We start from the raw sequence: 16,934 nt of genomic DNA on the forward strand, positions 1-16,934 counted from the left end.
TGCTCAATCATCATCTGTGGGGCACACTGTAAGCGTTCAAGATGATGGGGAAGCCATTGGTCCAGTACAACCTTTGACTCAGCATCGCATGAGGCAGTGTCGGTTATGGCCCCAGCAGCAACAAGACACATCACTGCAGTGGCCAAGGGCCCTCTTCCATCTTGCCCATACTTCTTCATCCCACAAGAGCATGATGCATGCCATAGGCATTGGGTGGTTTGCAAAAAGTGTCAAAAGAAAGGAAACATTTCATTTTTGTGTAACTCCTCTTCAAATGTGGTGGGCACATTAACACCAATGGACATAAACTGCATCTCTACAATGACTGTTTCCCCAAACAGATTGTTTATTAAATTGTTTGTGTTTAATATACTGTTAAAAATGTAAGTGGACACAGGAGCTTCAGTGACTTTAGTAAACACAAACATATGTGGAATTTGGTCCTCGTTGCCCCCTCCCCCCCCCCCTCCCCCTCCTCTCCACACACACACACACACACACACACACACACGTTTAACGGAAGTTGGTTAACTCCAGAAAACAGCAGATTAAAATCCTAACTCAGTTTTCGCTCATGTCTCTTATAGATCTGTTGTTCACCCTCTCATCTTCCTTGTTGTGAATCATTCCCATATTGCAGACCAATTTGGGTTAGATGTGTTTAATGATCTGCTTCTTCATTGCCAATGAGGTAACTTTAGTGTCAGATCAAGTTCCATATCATCAACTGGAGCCCCTTTTTCCCCCTGGGCTCTGTTACACTACCAGTTTTCAGGCCCACATTATCAGGAAAGAGTCCACCTGCCTCCCTCCCCGCCCCCCCCCCCCCCATTTTTTTTATTTTTTTTTATTTTTTTGACAGGAGAATTAGACCACTTGACATAGCTTAGGGTCGTTCGGCTTGTTTCGTACAGTGAATGGGCTACACCACTGGCCATTGTTGAGAAGCCAATAGGTAACTTTCACCTTTGTGGCAACTTCAGTGAGCTGCTTGCAATAGCGTCAGGTGTCCACTGCTTTTCCTGAATTGATTTGTCAGAATCATATCTCCAGCTCCCCTTGAATGGGGTCACAAGGCACCTTCTCATTGTCAACACTCTTTTTGACATGTACCAATATCAACACTTGCCTTTTGGCATTACAAGCAGGCCTACAATTTTTTGGTGTTTCTAGAAACAACTCACAGCCTCTGTACCTGGCTGCATCAATTACTTCAATACCATTGTTTCTTCCACCAAAGGCCACCTTTGCAATCTCCTATTATTGTTTCCTGTTTAGCAGTCTGTGGGTCTCAAGTGCAATGTTGCCAAATCTCAGTGTTTCAACCACCAACTGAGAGCCTAGGTTTTGTGGTTTCTGCTACAAGAGTCAACCTGTTGCATCAACATGTTGATGCAACTAAGGGCTTGCTGTGACTCACATCCTTTAAGAAACTGCAGGCATTTCTAGATAATACTACCATATATTTTTACCAGATGCATCCACTGTTGTTCAGCCCCTGTGTGTGCTTTTGCATAAAGATGTGCTCTTTTTTCTAAGCCCCAGCTTTTGACCAAACGTTCACTTTCCTTAAACCTAAGCTTCAGCCTGCATGGTGTGTGGCCACTTTCAGCCTGGTCAGCATCTCTTGTTGGCTACAGATGCCTCTTAGGCTGGTCTTTGTGCAGTGTTGGTGTACAAATACACAGACAGGTCTGAATGACAAATTACTTATGCTTCTAAGGCTTTTTTCTCCTGCTCAGCACTGGTATTCTCAGGTTTTAAAGGAGGCTTTAGCCACTGTATTTGCCCTTAAGAAATTTCACGTCTTATTCTATGGTTCTAAGTGCCATTTAATCATGGATCACAAGCCATTGGTTGCTCTTTTTAACCTTTTGGTTTCTGTGCTGGACAAGGCAGGGCATCGTTTGGAATGGTGGGCTCTTTCCTCTTCTGTTATCATTATCAGATCCGTTACCAGCCAATGGTGCAACATGCCAACACTGATGCCTTATCTTGCCTTCTGATCAGGCCATAACTGGCATTTAATCAGAATGACCTACTTTGATTCTATTTAGAATTGAGAACAAGAAAGCGGTCAATGGTTTCCCGACCACTAGTGCCACTATAACATCAGCCATTGCCACTGATTCTGTACTTAGTAGTCAGGTCCTCTCATTTGTGTAGCACAGGTGGCCAGAGAAACCCCTGAGCCTTTCCTCAGATCCCTTGTCTAATGATGTCTTCCCCCCCCCCCCCCCCCCAGAACAATGGAGTTTTTTGTAAGCTACAGAGGAATCTGCTCCCCAGGTTGTGATTCCATGCTGTAATGTACTGTGACTTCTGCATGTCAGTCATTGTGGGACCTCTTACACCAAAACTTTGGCCCACTGGCATGTGTACCGGCTGGGTGTAGAAGTGGACATAATGTCACTTACTGCGCCTTGCACCCACTATGTTCAGTAACAGACGGCCCCACAGGTGCCCTTTTCGCCCTGGCCAATGTTGCAGTGCCCGTGGAAACATCTACATGTCGATTGTTTTGGGCCCTTCCCAAATCAGTATTGGCTCATTGTAGTCAACACGTATTCCAAGTTTACCTACATGGTGCATTGTCATCCATGTCCATGGTGGCCAGTTTTCAGCCCTGTCTAACATTTTTGCAATGAGGGACTTCCATATACCGTGGTTACTGATAACGGACCCCAGTTTGCTTCTCAAGAATTTGCATCTTTTTTTTTAAGTGTAGTGAAGTTTTGCCACCTCACAGCTCCACTGTGCATCCGCAATCTAATGGTGAGGCTGAACACATGGTTTGGTCTTATAAAACTCAGATGTGGAAGTATGTTATCTGGAAGTTCACCTGAAGCTGCTTTAGACCGTTTTGTTAATTTGTACTGCTTCACTCTGGTGTGGGACAAGAGCCTGGTGGAACTGCTACATGGACATCAACCATGGACCCTCCTTCACCTGCTAGGTTTAATGCTGCATCTGCTGGCATCACTGGCTCTGTAATGAGACTGGCCAGGTAGACATGTATGGGCTTTTGGTTGTGGCTGCTGCCAAATTAGGTTAGTGCCTGTGCATTGTCTGTACTCCTAATGAGTGAACATCTTGTCGCTTTGACCAGCTCCAGCTGTGCACAGTGAGGTCTGTTCCAGAGGGGCCACCACCTCCCCTGCTACCAAAGCCTATTGCACTGTTGCAGATGGTCCAGTTCACACTGCAGCATGGGTTGCTGCCTGGCAGATCACTGTCTGGGGTTTGTGCCTCTGGCCCCACTTCTAGACTGCCATTGCTGGTACAGCCTTTACTGCACCTGATGCTGCACCCACTGGCCACCTCCATTGCTGTGTCCTGTGTGACCACAACACTGACACACCCACTGACACCTCCGGGACTGACTGCTGACCTTGACAAGGATGTCGCTCGCTATGGAGATGCTGTCCCCAGTCTTGCCCTGCAGTCTCTCATGAGGGGGGGAGGAGCACCAAACTGCCTCCTCATCACTTCTGTCCCTAATCGCCACTGTCTGCCTGTGACATTCTGCAGTAGTCATCATCATCAGGCAATGAAATGGACGTCAGTGCAGTCATCAATGTTTTCTCAGTGCCTTGTGAGATCAGTATTCCCCCCCTCCCACTGTGTTTCTGGTACCAGTGCTTCAGGGCTTTTTTGGTACCAATACTTTTTGAGTACCAGTGTTTCATCGGAACCAGTGCTTTTTTGGTACCCTTCATGATCAAAAGTATTCGCACACCTGGCTGAAAATGACTTATAAGTTTGTGGCACCCTCCATCAGTAATGCTGGAATTCAGCATGGTGTTGGCCCTCTCTTAGCACTAATAACAGCTTCCACTCTCACAGGCATATGTGCAATCAGGCACTCGAAGTTTTTCTGAGAAACGGAAGTCCATTTTTCACGGAGTGCTGCACTGAGGAGAGGTATTAATGTCGGTCAGTGAGGTCTGGTACGAAGTCGGCATTCCAAAACATCCCAACAGTGCTCTATAGGATTCAGGACTCTGTATGGGCCAGTCCATTACAGAGATGTTACTGTAGTGTAACCACTCTGCCACAGGCCGTACATTATGAACAGGTGCTTGATTGTGTTGAAAGATGCAATTGCCATCCCTGAATTGCTCTTCAAGAGTGGGAGGCAAGAAAGTGCTTAAAACATCAGTGTAGGCCTGTGCTGTGATAGTGCCACACAAAACAACAAGGGGTGCAAGCCCCCTCCATAAAAATCATGACCACACCATAACACCACCGCCTCCGAATTTTACTGTTGGCTCTACACATGCTGACAGATGACGTTCACCAGACATTCATCGTACCCAAACCCTGCCATCAGACTGCCACATTGTGCACCGTGATTTGCCACACCACACAACGTTTTTCCACTGTTCAATTGTCCAATGTTTACACTCCTTACACCAAGTGAGGTGTCATTTAGCATTTACTGGTGTGATGTATGGCTTATGAGCAGCTGCTTGACCATGAAATCCAAGTTTTATCACCTCCCACCTAACTGTCAGTACTTGCAGTGGATCCTGATGCAGTATGAAATTCCTATGTGATGGTCTAGATAGATGACTGCCTATTATGCGTTATGACCTCCTTCAACTGTCGGCAGTCTCTATCAGTCAACAGACAAGGTCGACTTTTGTGCTGTACATGTCCCTTCATGTTTCCACTTCACTATCGCATTGGAAATGGTGGACTTAGTGATGTTTATGAGTGTGTAACTCTCATGTACAGACATTTGACACAAGTGACACCCAATCACCTGCCGACGTTCGAAGTCCGTGAGCTACGCGGAGTGCACCATCCTGCTTTATCACAATGTGTAATGACTACTGAGGTTGCTGATATGGACTACTTAGCAACAGGTGGCAGCACAATGCACCTAATATGAAAAAAACATATGTTTTTGGGGGTGTCTGGATACTTTTGACCACATAGTGTACCAGTGCTTTTTCTGTAGTATACATTTCTTCTCTACCACACACTTTTCTGTACCATGCATTTTTCTGTGCTTACTGTTTTTATGTATATTGTTTTCCACCCCTGAAAGGAAGGAGTGATGTACTTTCACTCATGATCCATATGTTTTCAGAGATCACATGTCCATACTGTTCACAGGCCTCCTTATAGAGGCCACCTAGGTCAGCCCCCTGGCATGCTCTGATGAGCCGCCAAGAAACAGTTTTATTTAAGTGATCACAAAGGAGTGTTTGGCCTATTTTGTAACCTGTATTACTGTTGCCCAATCAAAGACTTCAATGTTACACACAACCTGTACATTGTGTCTTACATGTTTCTCCATGAAGTACTATGTTCAATAAATCATGTTTGTTCTTCCTGTAGCAGTTTCATCTGACATAGCACTTACCACATAACCTCCATTTAGTTTTCTGTGTAGGCATGGGAGTGCTAAACCATTAATAGAGATGAAGGAACACATGTTATCAATGGAACAATAAGTTTTTGCAAGTTTAATCTGCAATGGAATAGCATTGTTCAATATTTACTTCAGCTTACAAGTACTTCATATTGTTCCTCCCAGCACTAGTAACTCAGAGCTTCGCAGGTGGAAACATATTGTTCCTCCCAGCACTAGTAACTCAGAGTTTCACAGGTGGAAACCCATCTTCCATCGTGGTGGTTGCCATCATTCTTATGGCTTCAAGCTGAAGTTTTTCTGTCTGTCAGCTGTCTACTTTACTTTACTTTACTTTTCACCTCATATCTCTTTTCCCACCATGCTGCCTTTATGCTATAGTCTGTTGTTTGCCCGCACTCCTAGTTTCTCTGCCTATATCACTAGTGTTTGATAGTTTCTGTTGATGTCGTGTTTTTTTTCCCAATTTATATTTTTATATGCATTTCATCATTTCCTTATCAAAATAGTTTTTTCTCTTCCACTTTTGGTGAACTGCTGTAATCCCACTGGTGAATATTATCATCTTGTCCTACTGTACCTCCCTTAGCCTGAATTTCAGGATGTACCTTCCCTCCTCTCCTCATAAACATTTGTCAAGTATCACTTTTCTTGAAAAGCTAGCGTTTTTGTATGTTAGTCAGTGGCTGCTTGCTAAACTGATGCCCATCCATTTGTTCCCAGAATGAATATTCACTCTTCAGTAGTGTGTGCACAGATTTGAAACTTCTTGCCAGATTAAAAGCATTTGTTTAACCAGGTCTCAAAATTGGAAGCTTTGCTTATCATGAGAAAATGCTGTACTGGCTGACCTATTCAGGTACGACTCATGATTTACCCTCACAGCTCCCACCAATACCTCTCTCCTGCCTTCATAAATGTTCTCCTTGCATACCTTATGGGGCTAGCATTCCTGGAAGAATGGTTATCGTGGAAAAATGGTTGAGCTACGCCACAGGGATTTGTTTCCAGAAAGCCATAGTTTCTGAGTTAGAGTCTCAGTCTGGCACACAGTTTTACCTAGTCACCATCCTCCATGCCGCCCCACACTCCTATTCTCACTTCATTCCACTTCTAGCTCTCCATATAAGCCTGTTATTCCCCTTGTTACTTTCTTCCTTCTCATTTTAGCTGGCACATACACTGCAATATTGCTTTGTCTCTTCTCCCTATTGTAAATCCTCACCTGTACTTTCTCTTAAATTTTGTTTTACCATGCATGCACCAACATACAAGTGTGTGTCAGAACAGAGAGAGAGAGAGAGAGAGAGAGAGAGAGAGAGAGAGAGAGAGAGAGAGAGAGAGAGAGAGAGAGAGAGAGATTCTTGATGACTGTGTCTGTGTTTTCCATATTTGCTTTGTGCCTATCCACTGATCTGCATCTTTTCCTTATTTCATGAGTGGTGATACAAATTAGATTTATGTAGAATGAGCACATAAATTGAGTGGTGTTTTAGGGGGCATAGGGGCATGAATGACTTCTGTTTATTGGAGTAGTTCTAGAAAAGCGAAGGGTTGGAGTATACAACACTAAACAGAATAACTGCACTGGAGAAAAATGGAAAAAGTAGGAGTTTATATATGGTGTGCACATGAGGATGTTTCAGTAGGAGAAACATCTTTGTACATGCATGAAATAGCTACATGTTGTACACTACAGAGCCATGAATGGGTCAATTGTAAAGACATGGAAACTAGCCATAGATAAAACATTTTACCTACTGTCAAAGAATTCAGCATAAATTCTCAAAATCATTATCACTAATTAATAGTAACAATGTGCACTTAACACCTGGAAAAATGAATTGCATGACACCAGAAATAAAAAGTAATGAAATATTAAATTCTGAGCAGGATACATACTGCAAACATGAGCTAGACAAAAATTGTGACAGTGTATTTATTGTTATAGCTCCATAATAATACAAAGTTGGGATAATGTAGTCAAACATAAGTGAGAAACATGGAACAGTAATCTGATTTTCCTTCAATTTATTCACATCAAATACTGATGTGATGAAGAAACTCTTTGGTAAAAGTTTGAAAAATATTATGCACAAGTGTTTTCTTCATGCCATAGATGTAGAAGGAGATGTCAAATTTCCATTTTTAGACTGAATAAAGCACAAGTTAAAAATGGAAAGGAGGGGCTAAGAATCTTGTGGCATTGTACAAAACCTGTTTTCTGACAATTATCTTGAGTAGTTGGTGAAACAACTCACCTGCAAGGGGAACATGCTACTTGCAATAAGAGGGGCCCAAAACTTTTTAATTCAATGAATACAGAAATATGGATCAGTGAGCCAGAGGCTATTATAGTATTCTTGATCACTTTTGTTGAACAAAAAGTGTAAGACAGAAATACATTTCCCTGTAAAGAATGCGATGGCAAAGTGTTTAGAAACCGTGATCTGTCAGCAGAAAACTTTTAATTCTGAGTAGAAGAATGTGGAAGATCTTCATACAAATTTAGATGTAGGCCATGTATTTACCACTAATTAGCATGTAGCTGACAGAACTTGTCAAATCTTAGATCTAGATAATCAGATAATTTGCCAAAGGAATGATTAAAGAGATATGTTTTTAATTTTAGTTTGATGTTATGTTGCAAGTTTTACACAGAATAAACAAAATTACTGACAGATTTATTGTTGATACAGAAAAACAACTGTTTTAAGTAATACTACTTATAACACACAAGCTATAGTAACCAGATATTAAAGACAGTGAAAACACAGAGAAAACTTTTTTTTTTTTTAAGAAATACAAATGATATTCACTAATAACTTTCATCAGTTTACGTACACTCTTGCAAAGAACAGTAGACAAAGTCACATATGTATATTCTAACAAGCACACAGAGACAATGACAGACTCACTGGTTTTTACATTTAGAAATAACTTGTTACAAAAGATACTTGTGGGAGAGTGGTTACACTACTAGTCTGATAATCCTAGTCAAAATGTCAACATGTAACTGAGGGCAGGGCTGGCTGAGGCTATAAGCTGTCAGTCAGCCAGTAGAGTGCACAGAGGAGAATTGCACACACATCCATGAATGGCAGGCTCTGGAGGCCTCAGACGCAAGAGGGGAGGGCAACTCCCAGTCACTGGAGATACTAGAATACGGGTAAAAGTGGCTTGCATGAGGAATACCCCGACACCCATGCCTTGGAGCACTAAACAACAGCATCAGCAATGGGCAGTAGAAGCCGGGATTCAAGGTGATGTCCAGTGGCAGTGTGGAAGGTGGAGGCAACTCCACCACAGGCTCAGGCTGTATAGGAGACATTGAACTGGCAAGGGGCATGCCCGTTGTCTGAAGGGCCACTGGAGCTGTTGCTGAGGGCTGCAAAGTCATAAGCTCATTGGGTGGAGGTTCAAACACACACAGAAGAGGAGGCTGGAACACCAGCGGATAAGCAACAACCAGCAACAGGGGCACAGCAGTTGGTGATGTGGTGAGCATGAGACAGGAGGTAAGTGTCCATCCAGATGCAGAACTGCTTCTGTTGGCACTGCACTGGAACTTTTGCTCTCCATTCTGGATGATGAAGACACAATGGCCATTCTGACACATGATGACTGCTGGCAAACAGTGGGGGTGTCAACCAAAACAACACACCCAAAGTACTGTACCTGGTGGAAAACTCTTCACAGTGGAAGAACATGGTGTGCAAGATCCTGGATGGAGGATATGGAGCAGTGTCCTCAGTTGACACCTGTGTAGAAGCTCAGCAGGGCTACGGGAACCATAAGTGTCATCTAGTAGGCCTCCAGAAAAAACTGTAGTACCTTCTCAGTGGTGAAGTCCTGCAGATATTTATCCATCTGGGTTGTAAGGTTTGAACCATGCACACAGTTTCCCTGTTAGATTGGGGCTGAAAGGAAAGGGAGTGAACATGTTGAATGCCTGACCACATGCTGAAATCATGAAACAACTGAGACAGGAACTAAGGTCTGTTGTCAGAAAATAGAGTAACAGTGAGATCTTTGACAGAAAACATTTTTGAGAGAGCCTGAGTAGTGACTTCAGTAGTGGCTAAGGAGCACTGGAACACCAATGGTAGTTGCGAAAACACATCAATGATGATCAGCTAAAACACATTCAGAAACATACCCACAAAATCCACATGAATGTGTTCCCAATGCTGAGTTGCTTGAGGCCTTAGGTGGAATGAAGCCTTGGGAACTGCCTGTTGGCTAGCACACTGGGGACATACAGCAAACAAATGAACCAGCTCCCAGTCAATGCTGGACTAATACACATGACTGCAAGCCAGGTAACACTCCAGTGACCCTCATGCAACAGCTGTAAGACCTCACACTGCAAACTTATGAGAATAACCACCATGGGAGCTGCACAGACTGTGGAGAGAAGGACACCATCTCAGACCAAGAGAAAATGGCACAAGACAAAGCTGTAATGAAGGGGATTGGAAACATGGCCCAGAGGATGGAAAAACAAAATCTGCTGGTCAAGGCAAACTACCTGCTTGAGGACAGAGACAGGTGCTCTTGCCTTGGCAACTCGGGCACCAGTGATTAGAAACCCATCGACTATTTGGTGGGAGGAGATATCCAGATGAAAACACATGAGCACTTCTTGATTAAACTTGGGGTCTAGGCCAACAGGCATCTGGGATAAGGTGTCTGCACTGGCATAACACCCACTGAGGAGAAAATGAATGTCATAGTTGTATTTGGAGAGGAACAAGGCTCACTGCTGCAACATGAGGGCTTCCTTATTGGTACCTGAGCAGATCAACTACTAATGAAATTAATGGCTTGAGGTTGATAATTAGTTAGAATTTCATGCAATACAATAAAAAATGAAATTTGGTGGTAGCATACAGAATGGCCAGAGCCTTCTTCTCACACTGCATTAGTGGATATTTGCTGAACTGAGAGTTTTGGAGGCAAATGTCAGTGGCTGCTCTAAGCTATCTGCATTTCATTGGGCAAGGGCTGCCCCCACTTTGTACTGTCGGTGGTTTGTTAGGATCAAAAGTGTATAGGCATTTCCCATTTCCTCTACTGAACAGGACATGTCCCTTGTCACCAGTTACCTCTGGATGAGGTGTCCAAGTGTATCACAGTTCTTAATACATCTTTTGGTCTGTATCAATACCAATGGCTTTCGTTTTGGGTGACAAGTGCCCCACAATTTTTCATCACTATCTGGAACAGGTCATGTCCATTACTCTACACTGTTTCAACTACATGAATGACGTTGTCATTACCAGACATATTACGAGTGACCACCTGCACAATCTCAGGGCACCTGTGAATCTGCATTGCAATCTGCCAAAGTCTAATTTTTTTTAACCATCTGTTGAGTATTTGGGCCACACCATCCCACAGCATGTCATCCAACCCATGGAGACACTTGTCAGAGCTGCTACAGACCTGCTGCATCCCTTGCTGTTGCAAGAACTGCAGGCTTTTCTGAGTTAATGCCTGGGGCATCCACCATTTCTCACCCCCTCTCTACCTTGTTTTCCGCAAAAGAGTGTAGAAATCATTGAGGAGTATGTGCACATAAAAAACTAGCAAGACGGGTGTGTGCTCAGTTGGCCACTTGTGGCAAATGCAAGTGGGAGAGACATTGCACTACCTCACGTCAGGGGGAAATTCAAGGTATCATCCATAGCAAAGTTAGTGAGCTATTGGCTGTAAACAATTTTGGGCCACTCCCAAATGGTTGAAGTGGTATGAAGTATATATATATTTAGGGTTATTAATTTGTTTTCAAAGTTTATCAAACTGTATTCAGTATAGAAAGCTAACAGGAAAACTCTGATTCTCAAACTGGAAAAGGATTTATAGCCAGAGAGGCTATTGTCTGACAACAGATCACAATTTACATATAGAGTGTAGAATGATTTCCTGAATAATCAAGGTAACAAATGCATAAATATGATACTGGTATAGTAATAACATCCAAAAACCAAGAACTAAGTGATGTAATTGTAAATGATGTTTTTCACAAAGTTATTAAGTTGTTCTCAGCAAACAGACTCTCTTTAAATTTTGATAAAACACAGTATATACAGTTCCATACAGTAAATGGCACAACTCCAGAAATAAATATAGACTTTGAACAGAAGTCTGTAGCTAAGGTAGAATTTTCAAAATTTTCAGGTGTGTCCATTGATGAGAGGTTAAACTGGAAGCAACACATTGATGGTCTGCTGAAATGCCTGAGTTCAGCTACGTATGCTATTATGGTTATTGAACATTTTGGTGATAAGAATCTCAGTAAATTAGCTTACTATGCCTACTTTCATTCACTGCTTTCGTATGGCATCACATTCTGGAGTAATTCATCGTTCAGTAGAAAAGTATTCATTGCTCAAAAATGTGTAATCAGAATAATTGCTGGAGCCCACCCACGGTCATCCTGCAGAAATCTATTTAAGGATCTAGGGATCCTCACAGTGACCTCACAGTATATACGTATATTCACTTATGAAATTTGTTGTTAATAATCCAACCCAGTTCAAAAGTAATAGCAGTGTGCATAGCTATAACACCAGGAGAAAGGATGATCTTCACTGTGCAGGGTTAAACCTGACTTTGGCACAGAAAGGGGTATAATATGCTGCCACAAAATTCTTTGGTCACCTACCAAACAGCTTCAAAAGCCTGACAGATAGCCAACTAACATTTAAAAATAAATTAAAAGAATTTTTAGATGACAACTCCTTCTACTCAATTTTTAGCTGTAAACTAAGGGAGGGGGAGGGGGGGGGGCTTAAACATTAGTGTCATGCAATATTTTGTGTAATGTAATATCTTGTACAGACATATTTTATTAACCTGACACATTCTCATTCCACATCATTACAAAGTGTTGTATTCATGATCTATGGAACAATTATTAATCTAATCTAATCTAATCTAATCTATCAGTATACCTTCCAACATGTAACCTGTGTGAGTACTATATACAACAAATTAGCTGCCTGTGTAGAATGTATTTAAATAGCAAACATTCTAAGTGGCTGGAGTTTGTCAGGTCATTTAAAGGCGTATCAAATAGAGTTAAGAGTAATGCTTGCAGGGTACTCACCATTACAATGAATGACAGGAAGCAAGCTGAAGTTGTTTCTCACTGAGGTGGTGGATTTTCACCAGGTCAACTGGTAACCACAGCAAAAAGAGAGGAAACAGTGAAGACTTGTACAGAGAAGATGATAAATGAAAGAAAAAAGTGATAGGATGGGCGTTATAAGATTATTATGTACAAGATCTGGGACTGTAGCTTGGTGAAAAATCTATTGGAGTCAATGAAGAAATAAAAAAAACCTCTTCTGAATGTCCACACCCAAATGTGTATCCTGTATTGGCAAAATTATTGGGGCTACAAAGCATGACAGAGCTGTGATTATTCATAGAAAAAAGAATGTAATAAGTGTGTACAAACGTGTGTATATATGTCTAATTTCCATGTGAAGTTTATAAGAATTTTTGGGGTATTAGTGTTTGGTGTATAGGGTAAACTTGGAGAGTTTAAGGTGTATGTAAGATGTATGGAGCCACAACTTAGTGAACGGAGAGTGACAACATTGGTCACAACTCTTGGTGAGCATAGGTTGGCAAAACTTGATTAATTTCCTTATTTGTAAAAGAGAGGAATAAATTGTTCTGTACATAAGATAAATGAAATATATCTGTCTCGTGCAGTGGGTGTATCAGTTATTTAGTTACGTGTTTTGGTATAACCAGCGCAGCAGCGTCTTTGGCAGTGGTCTGACCACTGGCGGTCATGTCATTGGTGAAGAGTGAGGTTGGAAGGGCTTGCATGAGTAGCATGGAGAGAGAGTGTGTGATGAGTAGCTCTGAAGGGCTGTTGTAATGAACTTTGCTGATGGGTACTGGTGGCAGTAAACAATGTTTGTATGGCATGGAGTTGAGATACCTGTACTTCTGTTAGCATTCACAGAACATTTGGTATGTCTAGCTGTTTACTGCAACAGTTGTGGAAATTAAAGGCTTACAAGAAGCTCACTTTTGGAAACATGTAGTTATCAAGCCTGTGGATACACCTGCATTCCTATTCACTACTAGTGTCACAGTACGGAGTATTGCCTAGTGTAAGTGCATCTACCTGTGTAGTGGTTATTGAATCTTGCGATTTATATAGTGTGCCTGTGCTTGTGTGTGTGTGTGTGTGTGTGTGTGTGTGTGTGTGTGTCTGTGTGTGTGTGTGTGTGTGTGTGTGTGTGTGTTTTGTCAGATATTCTGGATATTCTGAGACACACAATTTATGTGCAAGTAGTGCTCAAAAATGTAGATGTGTCAAATCTTATCTCTCCAGTATCTCTTGTATAACACCAGTTAAATAAAGTTTGAATTTAATTTTGGCCTTGATGGTGTTTCTTAATTACCATTGATGGTGTTAAGATATTTTGTGTCTGTGTCTAACTGACATTATAAGACTGTCTGAGGGCGCATGAGTCACTGGTCTGTACAAGATTTATGTGCCTGTCATTTGCATGAAGTCAGTTTAAGTTCAGAGGCAACTGCAGTGACTATAAATTCACACAAGACTGTGTCTACTGATGTCAGTACTTTGTTCCTATGGTGTTTGTATGCCATTCCTTGTCTTTCACTAAATTACAGTAATAAGCTATTCCTCTAATATATGTGCAGAAGCCCACTTGTAAGTTAATGGAAGTTAGTTAAGGCCAGGCAATGACTGGCCATTGGCTCTGTTTAAATTTGTGTACCACTCTTACCATTCTGCCTTGTATAGCAGCACGTCCCATGATTGGTATTGTCAACTACAATTAAAGTGCTTACTTATCGGTTGTTGAGGGTTAGACGTAATTGACCCAGTGAGTAATTTAGATTCTTCCAGTAGCATTATCTTGAGGATTCAGTATCTTGTTTTAAGGCTAACTAACATCATTTCAGCAGTAGGCATTCTTACTGCCATAATTTAAACATCTGCCTTAATCAAAATCTATTCCCTGTTATTTGGTTACACCACTTCAGTAACTGATATCAAGCCTCTATTGCTAAGGCTCCAGTGTGGAGTGGTGGTTACTGAAAAATTTTGATAGATTGCTTTTGTGCTTATCTTGTATTGTACAGTTATTTTTGGCCCAACTTGGAGTCACATCTTTCATAACTAGCACTAGCTGTTACAGATTTGTTATTCCATCCTATTGAAACAGTGTTATGTAATTTTCTGCATGTGACATGCATGTAAATTGTTTTAGCAAAAGAATACTTGCTTTCCTTAAGGGTGCTGCACCTCAAATCCAGTTAGAGTATAATTTGGGGTTGTTTTAATTAAATGTGTAGTATTTTCTAAATCCTGGGATGACATCTACAATATATTCTATCTTTGGGTTTCGTTAAGTAAACTACTGTTTATATATCATGTACAAGCTGTATTATATCTTCTGATTATGTTTAAGTAAATTTCTTTTTTCTTAAAAGTGGCATACATCACATCTAAGCTATATTATATCTTTGGATTTTAGCTGAGTACATTTATGTTTTCTTAAAGGTGACATGCATCTTGATTATAGTGTATCTTTTGTTTCAGTCTACGTAAAGTCTTCCATTTCTCCAAGGTGACATACATCACATTTTCCTAAATTGTACCTTTTAATGTTTTGGATTAAATGCCCATTTTATTTAAGGATACACACATCACATCTGAACTCTGGAATATTTATGTATGCTTGCCTTTTATGGACTTGAAGATCTATAGTCTGGGCCTACAGTAATTTAGTACTGTTCCCATGGGCTAGTGTCATTAATGTCTTGATGAAAGAAATTTTTGAATTGTATGATAAATATTGTTTATACTAAGTTGTTGACATTTATGGGCCAGTATCTGACCATTCCTCTCACCTGCTAACCTGTGCCATATCAATGTTATATGTTTTTTCTTTGTAAAAAATGGGCAACTGACAATACTTCTGAAGCATGTGTGGGAGTTTGACAGTTGCTCAGTCATTATCAAATATGAAGATATCAATGGCTGCTTTATATGCAATGAGAACATGGTAGACAAACTGCTACATTCTAATAGAAGAAGATATGGCCAATTAAATATTGATACAAACCGATCATCCTCAGTTCCAATGCCTAGTCTTCCACCATCACCTCTTCCCCATGAGAATAAATCACCATCTGCACTGAGGATCACAACATGCTGAGCAGCAGAAGCTAGCATGATGACATCAACACTTAGCAGATTCTCTAAAAAAATAATGAAAAGTTTATTAGTATTTGTGGCAATAAAATATGCAACCTGCACAGCAGCAACAACAGTTATAGCCACTACAGCAGAGACCATAGGTAAATGGAAACAAAAATTAGATTTTTTAGAAATGCTATATATAGAGCTTGTAAATTAGTTACAATATTGTTGGAAATGATAACCTGTCAACGATTTTCCTTATCCATAAAGTGTTATTCAGTGCATATGCAAAACTAACTTGTTCCAATCTAATAGGCTGATATGTATAAAATCAGTGAGATGACATAAACACATTCAAAGTATTGATTCTTAATATCCATCATGCCAGGTGGACATATGAAGATGTGACAGACTGGCATATCTAATTAATATGTGACATAACAATTATTAGTATAAGCTTTTAATCAAACTTCTGATATGTTTAGTTTCCCAATAGGTTGGTTAAAATATAATTTTGAATTAGTATCTTCATAAAGAGAACCATTTTATTTGGCATATCCTCATAAAGAGAACCATTTTATTAGGCAAAGTGTAGATTCCATGCATTTATCTAGTGGTCTTGTTTAATTATCCAGCATGGCAGGGCAGGCCAAGGAAACAAAAGGCCAACACGGCAAGTTTGGTATCAAACACCCTTCTTCTTAAGGTCCCAAATACCAGAGAGGAGCTCCCAGGGGCTCGGCATTCATGTGCCGGGTACGGGCTTGGCGACCCCGCGGATCCTGAGCTGGGGACTGGTAAGCGCTGCCAGTCCCCATTCACTGTAAACTCTGAGCATTCTTCAGAGACCACCGTGCGGCGCGGCAGTGGAACACTGTGAGTCTCAGGGAATGGGGATCTTAGCCTGGCCGCCCAAATCGAGAGGATACACTAAACCTCTATAAACAACCCCTCAGTCTCAAGGTGTGCTGCACACTTATGAGATACATGGCTGTTGAGGTGGAACAGTCGTTAGCAGGCAACCTCTGGGGAACCTGCCGCACCTCAGTTGTATAAGGCTTACCTAGGCATGCGGGGCTGTCTGGGTGGACTTCTACTTCCCTAGCTGCTCGTGGAACCAAGATGGATCCTTCAAAATCCTCTTTTCTTCCTCCCAGCAGAAAGGGTGGGTCGCTGGAAGGTTCTAACACCCAGTTTCCTTAAGAGGGCTCATGCAGTCAGTCCCACTGACTCCGGCATTTCTTTGACAGGTCCAGTCTTTGGTAACAGAATGCATTCTGGTAATCAGAACATGAAATGGAAGGAGGGTATTTTTGAGAAGTTTTCGGCCTTCTATATACAAAAGGG

General features: G+C 41.4%; 1 protein-coding gene across 1 annotated transcript in view; it reads right to left on the reverse strand.

Annotated features, from left to right (window-relative positions):
- The window catches only part of LOC126354056 (serine/threonine-protein kinase Nek8), a 305,150-nt gene that overhangs the window by 94,023 nt on the left and 194,193 nt on the right, over positions 1–16,934 (reverse strand). The window contains exon 15 of the mRNA XM_050003414.1: positions 15,511–15,646. Within this exon, the coding sequence (XP_049859371.1) occupies positions 15,511–15,646 (136 nt within the window). The remainder of the gene's footprint in view (positions 1–15,510; positions 15,647–16,934) is intronic.

Source organism: Schistocerca gregaria, chromosome 3 (assembly GCF_023897955.1).
Source record: "Schistocerca gregaria isolate iqSchGreg1 chromosome 3, iqSchGreg1.2, whole genome shotgun sequence".
In the NCBI taxonomy this organism is placed as follows: Eukaryota; Metazoa; Arthropoda; class Insecta; order Orthoptera; family Acrididae; genus Schistocerca; species Schistocerca gregaria.